General features: G+C 37.4%; 1 protein-coding gene across 1 annotated transcript in view; it reads right to left on the reverse strand.

Moving 5' to 3' along the window:
• Positions 1 to 14,489, reverse strand: part of LOC109377582 (O-acetyl-ADP-ribose deacetylase MACROD2-like) — a gene marked incomplete at its 3' end in the record, with an annotated part of 86,057 nt that overhangs the window by 40,573 nt on the left and 30,995 nt on the right. The window contains exons 3-4 of the mRNA XM_019633985.1: positions 11,902 to 11,943; positions 5,224 to 5,307 (exon numbers count right to left, since the gene is read on the reverse strand). Coding sequence (XP_019489530.1) covers positions 5,224 to 5,307; positions 11,902 to 11,943 — 126 coding nt within the window. The remainder of the gene's footprint in view (positions 1 to 5,223; positions 5,308 to 11,901; positions 11,944 to 14,489) is intronic.

Below are 14,489 nucleotides of genomic sequence, written 5' to 3' on the forward strand. Positions count from 1 at the left end.
CTGCCCCTTCTCCACTTCTCCAAGATAATTCCTGAGGTCATTTGGTATATATCATTCATACCACATATTATAAATGTAGGTATGCATATACATACATATATAGAAACATATATATGCATATTTGCATGTATGTACTGTCTACCAATCTTCTATGTGTCCTATCTTTATCTCTATTTCTACCTCTATCTCTATCTCTCTGATTCTTGAATACATGACCAAGCTGATGCTTTTGCAAGGGAACTTCTTAGAAGCAGAAAATGATGGAGGTTGAATCTAGGTTTGCAAGAAAGCACTGAAATTATTGTTTGCTTTGAGGTATTTGCCAATTCCAGATCATCTAGACTCCAGATTAGTAGTTCTCAAACTTGAGCATATATCTGATTATTGGGCCTCACCTCAGAGTTTCTGATGCAGTAGGTATGGGATGGGGCCCTAGAATTGGTACTTATAACAAGTTCCTAGGTTATACTGGTGATGCAAATACAGGAATACTCTTTGAGAACCATTAGCTAGAGCTTGGATTTGAATGAGCCACATATGTGAGGCACAGAGGGGCCAGTGATTTGGTCCTAAATATAGTGGGAAATTTGCCTGTCTCAGTTTCAGCATTGGTTGGAGAGGGAAAAAGGAAGAAAAAAGCCTTTGTTGAGATTTTCTGATCTTATACACACACTAATATGAGTTTAAGGACAGTAGCAAACAAAACAAAACAAAAAAACAAAATTTTGAGCAAACTTTGTAGTTTAAGGTATTCCTAAAATGGCAATATCTCCAGATATCTTAGAAAACAAAATGTAAATAAATGAGCTCTTAACCCAACTTCAAAAAATTTTTGCAAGAAACATGACAACCAAAAAAGACAAAATATACAAGGGAATAACAATGAGTCTGCAAAAACAATAAACTACAGATTTGACTTACATATAATAGATTGAAGACATTGAAATTTCAGATACAGATTATTTTAAAAGATATTTTATGTGTCAAATAAAAAAATGGCCATGAATATTTTAAAAAGAACCAAGTACAACTTGTTAAAATAAAAACTATAATAATTAAAATGAAAAACTCAGAGAAGAGTTAAACATCAGATTAACGTTGAATAGAAAATTAGCAAATTGAATGATAGACTTGAAAAAATTAACCACAAGGAGACAGAGACATACAAAAATGTAGGGTAAAAGTCATGAAGGACAAAGAAAGAAAGAATAGGAGGTAGTGGAGCAGTAATATTTGGTGAGGCAATAACGTGAAAAATTTCCAGAACTAATAAAAAATTCCCATTCACATATCCAAGAAACAAAGCAAACTCTAAGAAGAATAAAGAGAAATCCACACTGAGGTACATCATAGTGACACAGCAACACCAAAGATAAAGAATAGATTGTCTACAAAGCCAGAAAGAAAAGACAGGTAACCTAAAAAGAAATAATAATTAGGCTGAGAGATTATTTCTTAACAAGTACAGAATTGATAAGACTGTAGGAAAAAAATATCTTTATAATATTGCAGGAAAACAACCACCAACCTCAAATTTTTACCCAGCAAAACTGCCTTAAAAAAAGCGCAAAACAATAACATGTTTAGACAAACAAAGCCTGAAAGACTTTCACTAAAGGGACTTCTAGAAGATTGACTACTGAAGGATGGAGGAAACAGTGTGAGACAAGCATGTTTTATTAAAAGTGCTAAATTCTCTAAAATATTCTTCCAATAATTTTTGTAAGAAAAAAAACAAGTCACCTAAATTATTGGGAGTTGGAATTGATGGAACTGGTACTAACCAGGCTTTTTTTTTAGGCAATTATGCCTATGATTTTGATTCATAGATAGCCTTATCATTTATATCAAATGCTAGCCAATTAATGAGGGATCTAAAATTACTAATCCTTTCATTATAGGCATAGTGTTGCAGTGGGTCAAATCAAAGTATAGTGTGGTCCATAAAATTCCAATCAAAATAATGAGAATAAAGCTCTATATCCAAAAGTCCACAGTATAAAAAATGCAAGTAAGTGCATTAAGGACTTGACTTTTTATTTAGATGTTCAATACTTTAGCAAAATATTTCTGAAGTAATACTGCTTTCAATCAAGGCTGCAATGATGGCAACATTTCCCCCTTCAATAAAACTAGTTCTAATTTTTAGAAGGGGGAAAGGGAAAAACATTAGAGAAGCTGTGCTATTTCTAGAATAAAAAAAAAGAGAGAGATTCTGACATAATCAAACTGCATGGACTTGGGCAAGTTAAAGAACCATTTGCAGTCTGTATTTTAAAAAAAAATTCTGCAGAATGAGAAAGTTTGACCATATGCTCTCAAAATTCTTCTACTGGATCTAAATACAGTTATTATGATTTTATATGCTGGAAAATCTAGGTGAGTTTGTGTTTCAACTCCACTCTATGATCATGTCTGAGAATGTATATTATAAGGTAAGCTGAGGTAATCAGTAGTACCTGTGAGGGTCGGAAGCAGGGCAGGAAACCCAAAGGTATGAGAAAACTGTGAAGAGCTTAAGCTATAGGGAGTTAAGCTGAGTAACTGATAAATAAAAATACCAAAAAAAAAAAATTAGAGAGATAGCCAAGTTGGAAAAAGGATTGATAACTCTACAAATGGGAAGAAGACTACAGAGAAGGGTCATAATCCACTTTCTCCCCTCTACCTAGTGATATAATATCCATTTGCATATCCAGTAAGAAAGAATGATTCTAACTCTGAATCATGAGAGAAAGTGAGACATATGCAACACATGAATTTAGGACATGTTCATTTTTTCAAAATAAAAACTTTAATAAATAATGAGTGCCCTATCATGGAATCATCTACCACTGGCATGTCAGATTACACTCCCCATCTCTCTCTTTTTCCAGCAATTTTTACTCCTTTGTCTTTCAGGGCCTCTTAGGAACAAATGTACAATTCCCATGTTCCTGTAGAATGACTAACATTTACATTTCACCATGTGGCCACAGAGAGAGTGTCCTTGGTAACAAATTCATAGTGATCCTATTTTTGTGACTCAGAGCAGATTCTGAGACCACGTATATGGGTGAAGTGAAGCCATATTATTTAATCATATTTGGGCTATGGAATGATATGCCTAAACAAAGCAAATTATTTAGGAAGTAAAAGAAATTTTCACATATTTGAAGGAATAACTCGGAGGAACTCCCTTTTTAGTTAAAGGTGACATAACTGCAGCATTTTAAGGCCCACCATCTGATACTTGCAAATGACAACAGACTCAGGCTATGGAGACGACCTTTGACATAGGTTGTGCATTTAATGGGAATCACTCAGTGAGGCAGAGCCTATCCAGGAAAAAGGCAATTGTCGTTTTGCCTCTAATCCATTTTCCAATCATGGTCTTAAGAGATTGTCCAGAAAATAGCTTAATTGCAGCAGGAAGTTGAAGCCTTGATTACTCTACCAATCAGATACTAACAAAACTTAGCACCGAGGGCCAGTTAGAGTGTTGCCTTCTCCATGGTTTTAAGTGTTCTTTGAATGATTCTGAACTTTCAAGCACATTTCAGTGAATTAGGACAGTGTGTACCCTACTGAGGTCCTGATTAGGATAGTAATTATAATAGTCATTACTAATACAAAGTCGGACCTGTGCTAGGTACTTTATACATACAATTTTTATTGCTTATTATTAGTTGGAAATGTTTATCCCTCTCTCCTCACCCAGAGGGCAGAGACCATTTACTGTTGTGCCTTCACCTCATTCCCTCATTTATGATGCGCCTGGGAGAGGAACAGTTCCATCTTGAGTCTCCAGAGAGGGCATGTCCTGGTCTGCTCTCTATAAAATAAGCTCATCAGGGCAGACTCTGTCCAGGCAGCCAATGATAACCAGGACACCAGTACTTGCTACTGAAGGGACAGAGGTTGTCTTTTACATTCAGGAGTGAAATACAGCATTAGGAAGCCTATCTATTGGCAGGGCAACCAAATACTCTGGTCTAACCTCATTAGTAATAAAGCTATATATATTTTTATTTCAAACTCTCTCATAGCTTTGCCTTTTCAATGGGTTCTGAACCAGATGAGGATGACAGCCATGTCATTACTTATCATTCAGAACACTGACACTCAAACAGATGCTGTGCAGTCATGGAGGTGAGCTGCTCAAGAGAGAACCTGCTACGGGGAACGAAGTTAGCTGACAGCTTCCCGTGCCCACACTTTTGAGATTCAATGCAGGATAATGTTCATGCCAAGGCCACTTTCTCCCCAGGCTGCTTGCAGCCAGTGAGCTAGCAGGGGGAAGGGGACCCGAGACCCCAGCCTTTTCTGCCTGATGCATGGCTCCTCTAATGCCCAACCCTTACCCTGGACCTCCCTAGACTGTCTGACTGCACTGCAGACTGAGGCTCTTCCTAGCTAATCCTCCTTCCTTCTCCTGCTCTCTTCCCCTTTTATCCTTCACACATGTTCCCCTGTAAATTCCCTGCTCTCCTACTTTATCTTGGTATCTTCTTCCTGGAAGACCCAAACTGACACCATCAGTATTATTATACTCTCCATTCCACAGTGGATGAAGTGGGCTTCCAAGGTATAAAGTAGGAGACATAAATGCATTCCTCTTTGAGAAGTTTATGTGTACTCTTAGGTTAGAGGTTTACTTTAAAAAGAAAAAAAAAGCCTCATCTATATTTCGAAAGAAAAAATTGAATATCTTATAAGTGGTACTGGTGTTATAAAAGAGATACAACAATTTCTTTATAAAAATGAACCCAATTGGACCCGCCATTTAATGCATAAATGCAAAAATACTTTGACTTCTAGAAAATGGAAGAGAACACTAAAGACGGGAAACATTTCCTGCATCCATGGCTGAGGTTTGAGTCTAGATTCAGAATGTGTTCGTGAGAAAGACAAATGATAGAGCTCAGCCTTCATCCTTACATGATTTCAGAACACCTAACTGGTAAGCACTACCCACAACTCCACACTTTGCAGAAACGGAAAATACATCACACTGAGAAGATTTTTAAAATTTGGTTTTTACCTTAACAAATTAAACTCAAATTTTATTTTTCGACCTGACATTCAGGGGAGAAGAAACATATTAGGAAAGGAAAAAGAATTGTTCTGTGACTTTTGAACCCTTAGAAATATCTGAACATGACAGGATACACATAATTCAAAAATTAAAGAGTAATTTCTTTTCTTGGCATAATTTTTAAAGAAAGGAGGAGCAGGACTTACCTTCACTGGAATCTTTTGAACATTCTGGCTTCTTTGCTTTGCTCTTCTTGTGGGGTGGAGAGAGGCCTTTTGGCTCTAACCCTTCTGGAAGCACAAAGATTTAAAAAATTTTTATTTAAGTATTTACCAGTAGGGTTCAATATCATGTTAGTTTAAAGATTTTTTTTCCTTAGTAAACCCACACATACAGTGCAGCCTGATTGCAGATTCATCTGTCAACATGGCCAAGCTAAATTTTCACAAATACCTGTGATTCTGCAATGAAAATAGACTTAAACTTAAAGTTCAAGCTTAAACATTTTTTGTTGCCGTCATTAATGTGAAATACAAATGTGAAATCTTACGTCCTTTTTTTTTAAATTAAAAATTCTCCATAAAGCAATGTCAAATTATTTTTTCTTCAGGAGAATTTAAAACTTCCTGGATTAATTGATAGTTACCATTGTGTAATTTCATCTCTAAAATTTTAGTTTCAAACAAAAGGACATCATGTTCTTGATGTCTGCAAACCTGTTCTCCCCATAGTGTTCCACATCTCAAGGAATGGTATTACTATCTACTCAGGAATTTAGCCCCCAAACTGAGATATCATTTCTCTTCATTCACCTTTCCAATAAAGCAACCATAACTTCTATCATAAGTCCCATCAACTCTGCTCCAAAATACATCCCATATTCATCCGCTGTGCTCATCCTTAGCAATCATCACTTTAGTACAAAACAGAAGCATATCTTACCAGGGTTACTACAATAACCTTTTGAATTCTAAATTCTAGCTTTTTAACCTCCCTGCAATCTATTCTCCATATAATAGCCAGAGTTATCTTTCAAACAGAAACCAGATCATGTGAGCAACACAGCTCTTAGAATAAGATCCAAATCCAGTTTCACGAACCAGGACAACATGTTTTTGGGCCCCGCCTACCGCTCTAGCTTCATTTCCCACTTGCTCTTTGGCTTCAGGTTTATTGATTCCCTTTGTGTTCTTCATTCACTATTAGGCTGATTCCTCCCTCAGAGCCTTTGCACTTTCTGCTCTTCTCCGCTCCCTCTAAACATATTCATATTCTACCTCCTTCTCACTTTTTAATCTCAGATCAAATTCAGCCCCTAAAACAGGCCTTCCCTGACTACCTAATCTGATGAGTCCCTGCAAAGGAAATCTCTCTCGAACACATCACGTGGTGTATCTGAAATTATCTTGTCCTTTTGTTTATTTCTTTATTGCATGCCTCCCTCCTCTACTCCACACCTGAGGATATAAGTTCCATGAGAAAAGGACAATTATCTTTCCCAATCTTTTTTGTATCCCTGGTACCCAGCAGTGCCTTGAGAATTGCATTTCAAATTGTTTTATTCCCCCTTCACCCAGGCCTTTCTTTAAAGCCCAGATATAATGCTGTCTGTGCCTAATTCTCCCTCTCTTAGCATCTGTCACCTTATGCCAGCATTCTAAAATTACATGACAGAGCTATGGTGACTCATTTTTTTCTCCCCATTTATTAAAAAAGGAAGAGAACAGAAAATGCATTTGCTAGATTTGCTATTAAGACTGCTGGCATTATGGACTACAAAGGTTTTGGGCCACCAGGTTAGGCTTACTGTGGTTGTAGGTCGGTACATGTCAGGTCATTACCACAGCCAAGGGGAAAATTTTTGCCAATGACTCCATTAGCAATTCCCCTACACTTCTGTCAGATGGATGTTGGCCCTTCAGAATGGGTTCAGCAAAAACAGACGTGAGATGTATGGAAGAACTCACTGAGCACAGTTGCGGGACTCAAAGGGATTTGGAAAATGGGCAAAGCAACATTTGCAATCTCCTTGGGAAATTTCTGAGACTTTAACCCTAGCATGCCTCTGAAAGATATCTGCAAATAGACCAAGTGTAGCTTTTCCAGTGCTGGGAATTCAAGTACAAACCAGCATTTCCTGAAAGTGTGTGAGAAAAAAATTCTTAATTCTTGTTTTACTACCTATTGGGTTGTCAGAAAAATCATAACATATTTTTTTCTATGTTTTTTGTTGCAAAAATGCGTCATGACTTTTACGACAACCCAATATATGGGAATTTTGGAGGAATGGTTGAGTTTTAAAAAGACATCTATTTGCCCACATTTTGAGATATTTAAGTACCTCCAAAGTACTAGTACTTCATTTTTTTAAAAAAGTTGTAGTCTGTGGACACGGATACATGTCAGTTATGAAGAGTCATCTATGACGCAAGTATAGCATCACTTCATAACACCCATGGAGGCACTCAAATGAAAGTCAGTGATATATATGGCTTTTATGCTCAGGTTTTTCCTTGTGGCTCAGCAGGAACAACTCTCCCTCAAGACCTGGGGAAGCTAAAGAAACATTCCTTAAAATCACCTTATGTTTCTCCTTGACAGTGTATCTCATTATCTATGTTGACTCTGTTTCTGGCAGAGAAGGAAACCTGGATTTTTGCCATGAGTGTGGCTTTGCCTCCTAAGGAACTCAGCTATGCTCCTGGCTCTCGTGTGGTTGAGCTGCCATAGGTAGCTGCTGTATTCTGTTCCTGCTGGTTCAGGTTGGGATCCGTTTTAGCACTTCACGGTATTGGAAATGAAAAGATATTGGGAGATATTTAGTATACTAGGGCTAAAGATACGGATGAAAGGACTTAAAAGGAATCCCATGCATTTAAGCCAGTCTGTTTCTACCACCTCCCACTGGGGCAGAGCCTCACCTTGAGGATGACCTTGTTTGACACCACCTGAGATGTTCCTGCCTTTATTTACCATTAGAATCTGGAGACAGGAGCACAAGAGTTAAGAACATGAGCTTCGGGCTCAGACACATCTAGATTCTGCCTCTGTTATTTAAGCCAGGGACTAATCCCCCTTAAGCCTCAGGTAATAATGTCCCTGCCCCCTAGAGTTGTTGCATATCTTAAATGAGTTCATGTATGTTGAGTGATTGGCACAAGGTATGTGCTCAATTAAAATATGACTCAGTAGAGGTGCTGGGGCTGACTTGAGACAGCTTGCATCACCTGATTGTACTTATCTCTCTCAACTGACATCCATTGACCACATGTGTGGTAGCTTTAACAACACCATGGTAGGTGTATTTAAACCAAAGAAATCTGCAAACTCTTCAAACTGGGGCTCCATCCAACCAGAGAGTCAGTTTACTAATACCTCACTGTTTTTTGATATTCAAATTAGTAGTATTATTCACTATCATTCACTAGCATTTTTTGGCTGGTTGATTCACCCAAGTAGCCCTTCACTATTGTCAACTGCATTCTTAAAAATCCCTGCAGCATTTCTACTTCTGTGAGAAGAGGTGATGCAGGAGAGAGGGAAGGCAGAGTTAATTGTCTTGGGAGGCTGGTTCATACCCATCTTGAAGACCAACATGCCTGAGTATCAGATAGGAACCAAAGCCAGACTGTTCACCAATGTCTGGCAAAGCCAGCTGGTGCATGATGGAACCATCCAGCACAGAAATCCCCCATGATTTCAGCCCTCAGATAATAGAAAATGAAGAGCAGCGCTCCAAGCCCATTCTGCCTGAGTGACAGCATCCTTGGCCATCGAGTGTGACTTGAACAGCTGCATCCAGCTGCTAGAGACAAACCCCCAGGAAGCTGATAGAACTAAAATCAGAAATGATTATCTAATTAAACCCCCTAAACTTCAAATGCTGACTCCAACCTTGTGGGTTCTGCACTAGCATTAATAATGATTTCCTTAAAATTACTCAGTGGTTTGGATAGCTAGCTGCATTTCATTAAGAAGTTAACTCCCTTTGTCTAGAAATGTATACTTATGGCATTTAGGCAAATGATCCTTAGCTAGATAAGGTCCTTGTGCTGGCTAGCTGAAAGGGCAGTACTCCCCAGCGCTGAAGGATTTTCCAAGGATACTTCATGTGAGCAGGCTATATGAAGATAGCCAACACTAACATTAAATTCATGGGATGTAATCCAAAATTGGGTGACCGCTTAAAGTCTTTTTTCAACATATGGTTCTTTTAAATAATGAGACATCCTACACGGATATAAGAATTGACATTGTAGTTGAAATTTTGTCTAGGGCTTTATGTTTTACAGAAGGCTAGCAGAGTCCATGTCTTAGCTCAGATTGTCTCAGAAGTGGACACTAAGACAAAGGTTTCAGTGCTAGTATTTAATTTGAGAGATTAACTCAGGAAACACCAGAGGGAAGTAGGGAAGTGAGACAACAAAGGGAAAGCAGCCAACACTGGGTATGCTAACCAGCAAGTTCCATTGTGGACAATCAGGGCTCAGTTATACTGGGGACTTCTGGGCAATGATATAGAATCTTGCTGTTCAGTACCACATATTTCCCACGAGTACTTAAAATGTGGCTAGTTTGAATTGAGATGTGAATGTAAAACATAAATTTCAAAAACAGCATGAAAATAAGTAAAATATCTGACATAATTTTTATATTGTTTACATTGAAATGATAATGTTTTACATATACAGTAAAACGTTAGATTGTGAGTAACGTGTTTTGCGAGTGTTCTGCAAGATGAGCAAACATTTCTAATACATTTTAATGTGGAAAATGAGCAATGTCTTGCAATATGAGTAGTTTATTTCTGGAAAGAATTATGCTCGCAAACCAAGGCATTACTGTATTTTATTACATAAATATTATTAAATTAATTGTTTCTTTTTACATTTTTCAATGTGACTACTAGAAATATCTGAGATCATACATAAGGCTCACATTAGAGGTTCACATTATTTTGCTAATGAACAGTGCTGGAATAGAATACGCCTCCGATGTGTCCTTCAGGAGTACTGATCACCTCTTGTTGATCAGTGGTTAAGGGATGCTCCAGAGAAATTAATTTCCTGGTATTATGAGTTTGCTTTCATCATCAGAGAAAAGCGCTCATCTGAGAATCACAAGAACTTTCCTTGGAAAGCTGTTGGTATTGTAAAGCAACAGTGAGTGTCCAGGGAATACAGATAGGGAACTGTCAGCTGTTGCTATCATCTCTCTTCCACCTTCTTCACTCCTGCTCCTGACTTTTAGGTCCTCCCTCTACTTCTCATGCCCTCTGGATCCATTGTCCTGGGGAGACCAAAGGAACTTTAGGAATCAGACAAGTTCAGACTAAAGAAGAATCTTAGATAGTAGCTGTGATCATTGTTTCAATGAACTGTTATGAAGAAAAGGAGCTAGCGTTATTTCTCCACAAATATATTGAGAGGTCAGGAGAGAGAGAGAGATTTAACTATTAACCAGAAGGACAATTTTAACCAAACCTCACCTAATGAGATTGGTTGCCTCAGAATTTAAAGAGTTCCCTGTTAATAAAGCTGCTCAGACTGAGGTTGTCAGTGATTGTAGGGAGTTCTGACATTGACTAGGAAGTTATATAAAATTAGGACCTCTAAAATATCCATTTTCATTTTGAAACCTGACCCCATTTCCTGTCTAGAGTAGTGTAGTTGCTAAAATGGGGAACATGGAACTCTTATACTATAGAATTAAGTTCTATACCCTTCCAATATCTGTTAGAATGAGAGAGAAAAAAGCAATAATTTAGTAAGTGTTTGCTATGGTCCAAGAAACACTTCAGGTTTGATATAATTTAATTCCCCAAACAAGACTATATGTATGGTGAGTTTTTGCCCCCAGTGGTGTAAACTGATGGTTACAGAGAAAAGACTCTTTTTGTCCAAAGTCAATAAATGATGGAGCTAGGATTGAATTCAGTCCTATTGATGCATGCATTCATTATCAGTCACATAATGAGTGGCTACCATATTCCAGGGCCTATGCTTTCAAGCCACTACATTTCTCTCATTAAACACTGGTCTTTCTTGAGGAGTTGGCAGGCATCTTAATTTCTGATAGTATGAGCAATATGTCACATGTGCAAAGTGTATTATATTTTCCCAAAATGATCACATTTCAGGTCCTACATACTTTGCAGAACCTCACTGCTACCCATCAGAAGATTCAGTCTATTTTCTCTTCTCCAAGTCTGGGTGGGCTTGACTGAATGTTCCAAAGAAAAGAGTTGGGTAAAAATGATGCTATTGGGCCCCTGAGGCCAAATCATACAAAGGGCTCAGCTCCCTCTAGCTTGCTTGCTCTCTCTAGAGAAACCACTTTGGAACCTAGACACCTTGCTGTGAAGAAACCCAGGTCACATAAACAGGTCATGCACAGGTGGTTCAGAACACTGCTTCAGCTAAGGTTTCAGTTGATAACCAGTGTCAATCACCAGCCAAACATGTGAGTGGGCGAATCTTCAGATGATTCCAGTCCCTAGATGCGGAGGCCTCAGGCCTTGTGGAACAGGTAATCAAATCACTTTTGCTGTGTTCTGTCTGACTTCTTGACCCACTGAATACATGAGCGTAAGAAATGGGTATTCAGCCACTAATTTTGGGGTGATTTGTTACACAACTGCATTAGCTACAACATCATGTTTCATTTTTACCTTAGCTGTCAGAAAGCTCAGTCAAGTTTAATGTTTAATGCACTAATTGCATTAGCTATAGGAGTTAGCACAGCTATTTCCTTATTATTTGACCTTGGCCATACATTTCTATTTTATTAACCTTATTTTGTCTTTTCTTTAAAAATATGAAGTGCGCATAAGCAACAAAACGATCCTTGCCCTTCCTCTAACAATTAAATTATAAATTTAATACCTGAATCTTCTTTCATGTCAACATCTTCTTCTGCACTGTCATCTATTAAAAAATAGAAAAGACAAAGAAAAATTCATATGAAAGCTAGAACTACCTGAATTTGACTAATAAAAAAATCAAAGAAAAAAATAAAACTTAGTAAGAAAAGAGAGTGATATGTGGCATATAGACTGAAAACAACAAAAGAACAAGAAAAGCAAATGAAGACACAAAACTCATAGACACAGACAACAGTTTAGTGGTTACCAGAGGGTTAAGGGGAGAGGGAGTGGTAGATGAGGTAAAGGGAATCAAATATATGGTGATGGAAAGAGAACTGACACTGGGTGGTGAACACACAATGTGATATATAGATGATGTATTACAGAATTGTACACTTTATGTAACTTTGCTAATAAAGTTTACCCCAATAAACTTTAATTAGAAAAAAAAGAAAAGAGAGTGATAAATCATGCTATTTTATTGTCTTATATTATCATGCTAAATTAGGAAGAAAGTATATACCTTAGAGCACAATTTAACAACTAGGGCTTATAGTTCCTTTAAAATATTGTATATTTATAACAAGCTATATATATGCATAATTTTTGTTATAAAAGTTAGGCATAGACACATACACCATTTCAATTCCTAAAAAATAAAAATCACAATTTAAATGCCACATTTTGATTTTTATTAAAGATATGCATGCTCAACTCAAGTATTTGAGAAACATGGGCATCAATATTTGGTTGTAGGTCAAGACAATAACCAATCCCTGCACTGCACCATGAAAAGTGCTAGTTTGGTACACATGCAAATCCAAGCCTTTAACAATGTGCTTTAAAGTGTCCCCACCAATTGCACTATTCCCATTTAACTCCCCTCATCTCATCTCCTAGTGTAGTGCTTTAACTGGACAAGGACATGTGCTTCCTCTGCACTATGGATGACATTTGCTTTTTTGAACTTTTGACATGTTGTCATCTCTTCTCCTTACATACTCTTCATATCCAGGCAGTGCCAAATCCTGTCCATTTCCATATTTCCTATTCTCTGCTCTCATGTTGCAACCCAAATTCAGACTACCAGTGCCATTTGCCTTACCTATATTGGGGTTTCCTAACTTGTCCCCTCCTCTTCTCACTCCTGACTCCAATTCCTTTTACACACAGCTGCCAGATCAATCTTAAAATATACAGCTTTGATCTGGTTCACAACACATCAGTGACTCTGCTCTGCCAAATGAGAAAAGTCTAGACTCTTTTGGGTCAAACTCAAGGCCATCATATCTGATTCTAACTACTTTTCTCAGTTTCACAAACCCTGTTCCACTCATGCTACCACCTACACATGTGACAACACTTCACTCTTCTCTATTTTCTCAAGGGCTCCTTTAGCCTCCTCTACCTGCGTCAGTCTTGAAAGCAATGACGTTGTCCATCTCTATTCACACCCATCCTTCAAGGCCAAGTTGAAGCTCCATAACATCTGCTCAACCCAAGTTTGAATAAATTGTGTTCTCTTTGGTGTACCTTATTTTTACTGTTATCTGAGTATGAACTTTAAGGACTATGGGGTTTAGGTCTTCATACTGGCTCCTCTACCCATTTACTAAGCATGTGATCTTGGAGAAGTTACCTAACCTTCCTGAGTTTCAGGTTCATCATCTATAAAGTGGGATAATAATACTACCTCCTATATAGAGTTGTAAGGATTAAATGAGATAATGCCACATAAAGCACTAGGACAGCTGATAAAATAGCATTAAATGCTAAATATTAACTATTATTACCAGCAAACCCCCAGTCTACTACTTGTTAGCAGCTTTGTCTTCCATAAGCTCATCTCTAGATCATAAATTCAGCAAAGATAAAGACCATGTCTTCTGTTCCTTTGCATTCCCCAACACCTAATGTAATAAAGTTGATACACTAGACTCATTAAGGAAATTTCCACTGAATTAAATTTCTGTTATTTCCTATGTCACACCTACATATTAGGACAGCATGTATCCATATGATGGTTTGAAAACATTAGGGACTCAGTAAAGATTTGCAACTTACTCCTGGATGTGTTTTATAATTTAGTCATTCCTTAGCCAAATTTATTCAATGTGGCACTTTTCTTAGTGTTAATTATAAACAATGCTTAGAGATATATTGGTCAGTGGAAAATTGAAAATGAATTTAATTTGAGGTTTTAGAAAAGTAAGTCTTCAGGGCCATAGATAACTTCTAAAACAGTAAAATTTCCTCCATGCAAATATGTTAAAAACATTAGTGATTTTCTATACAATTTATTTCTTTCATTCTTCCTATAAATGCAATTTGGGGAGGCAGAATACCTATTTCTTAGAAATAAAATTTACTAATTAAATGATTATCAAAATGTTACAAAGTAAACTTCACAGTTTCTTCTCCCCTGGATTTAATATACTTAAACAGAATTATATTCCAAACACCATCTAAAACAGTGGTTCTCAACCTTTCACAGGGGTCGCCTAAGACCATTGGAAAACACATATTTTCAATGGTCTTAGGAACCGAGACACCACTCCTCTATCCGTCTCCAGGCCCACATGCAGATACACCCACATACGAATACCC

The sequence above is a fragment of the Hipposideros armiger genome, unplaced genomic scaffold (genome assembly GCF_001890085.2).
Source record: "Hipposideros armiger isolate ML-2016 unplaced genomic scaffold, ASM189008v1 scaffold_1462, whole genome shotgun sequence".
Classification (NCBI taxonomy): Eukaryota; Metazoa; Chordata; class Mammalia; order Chiroptera; family Hipposideridae; genus Hipposideros; species Hipposideros armiger.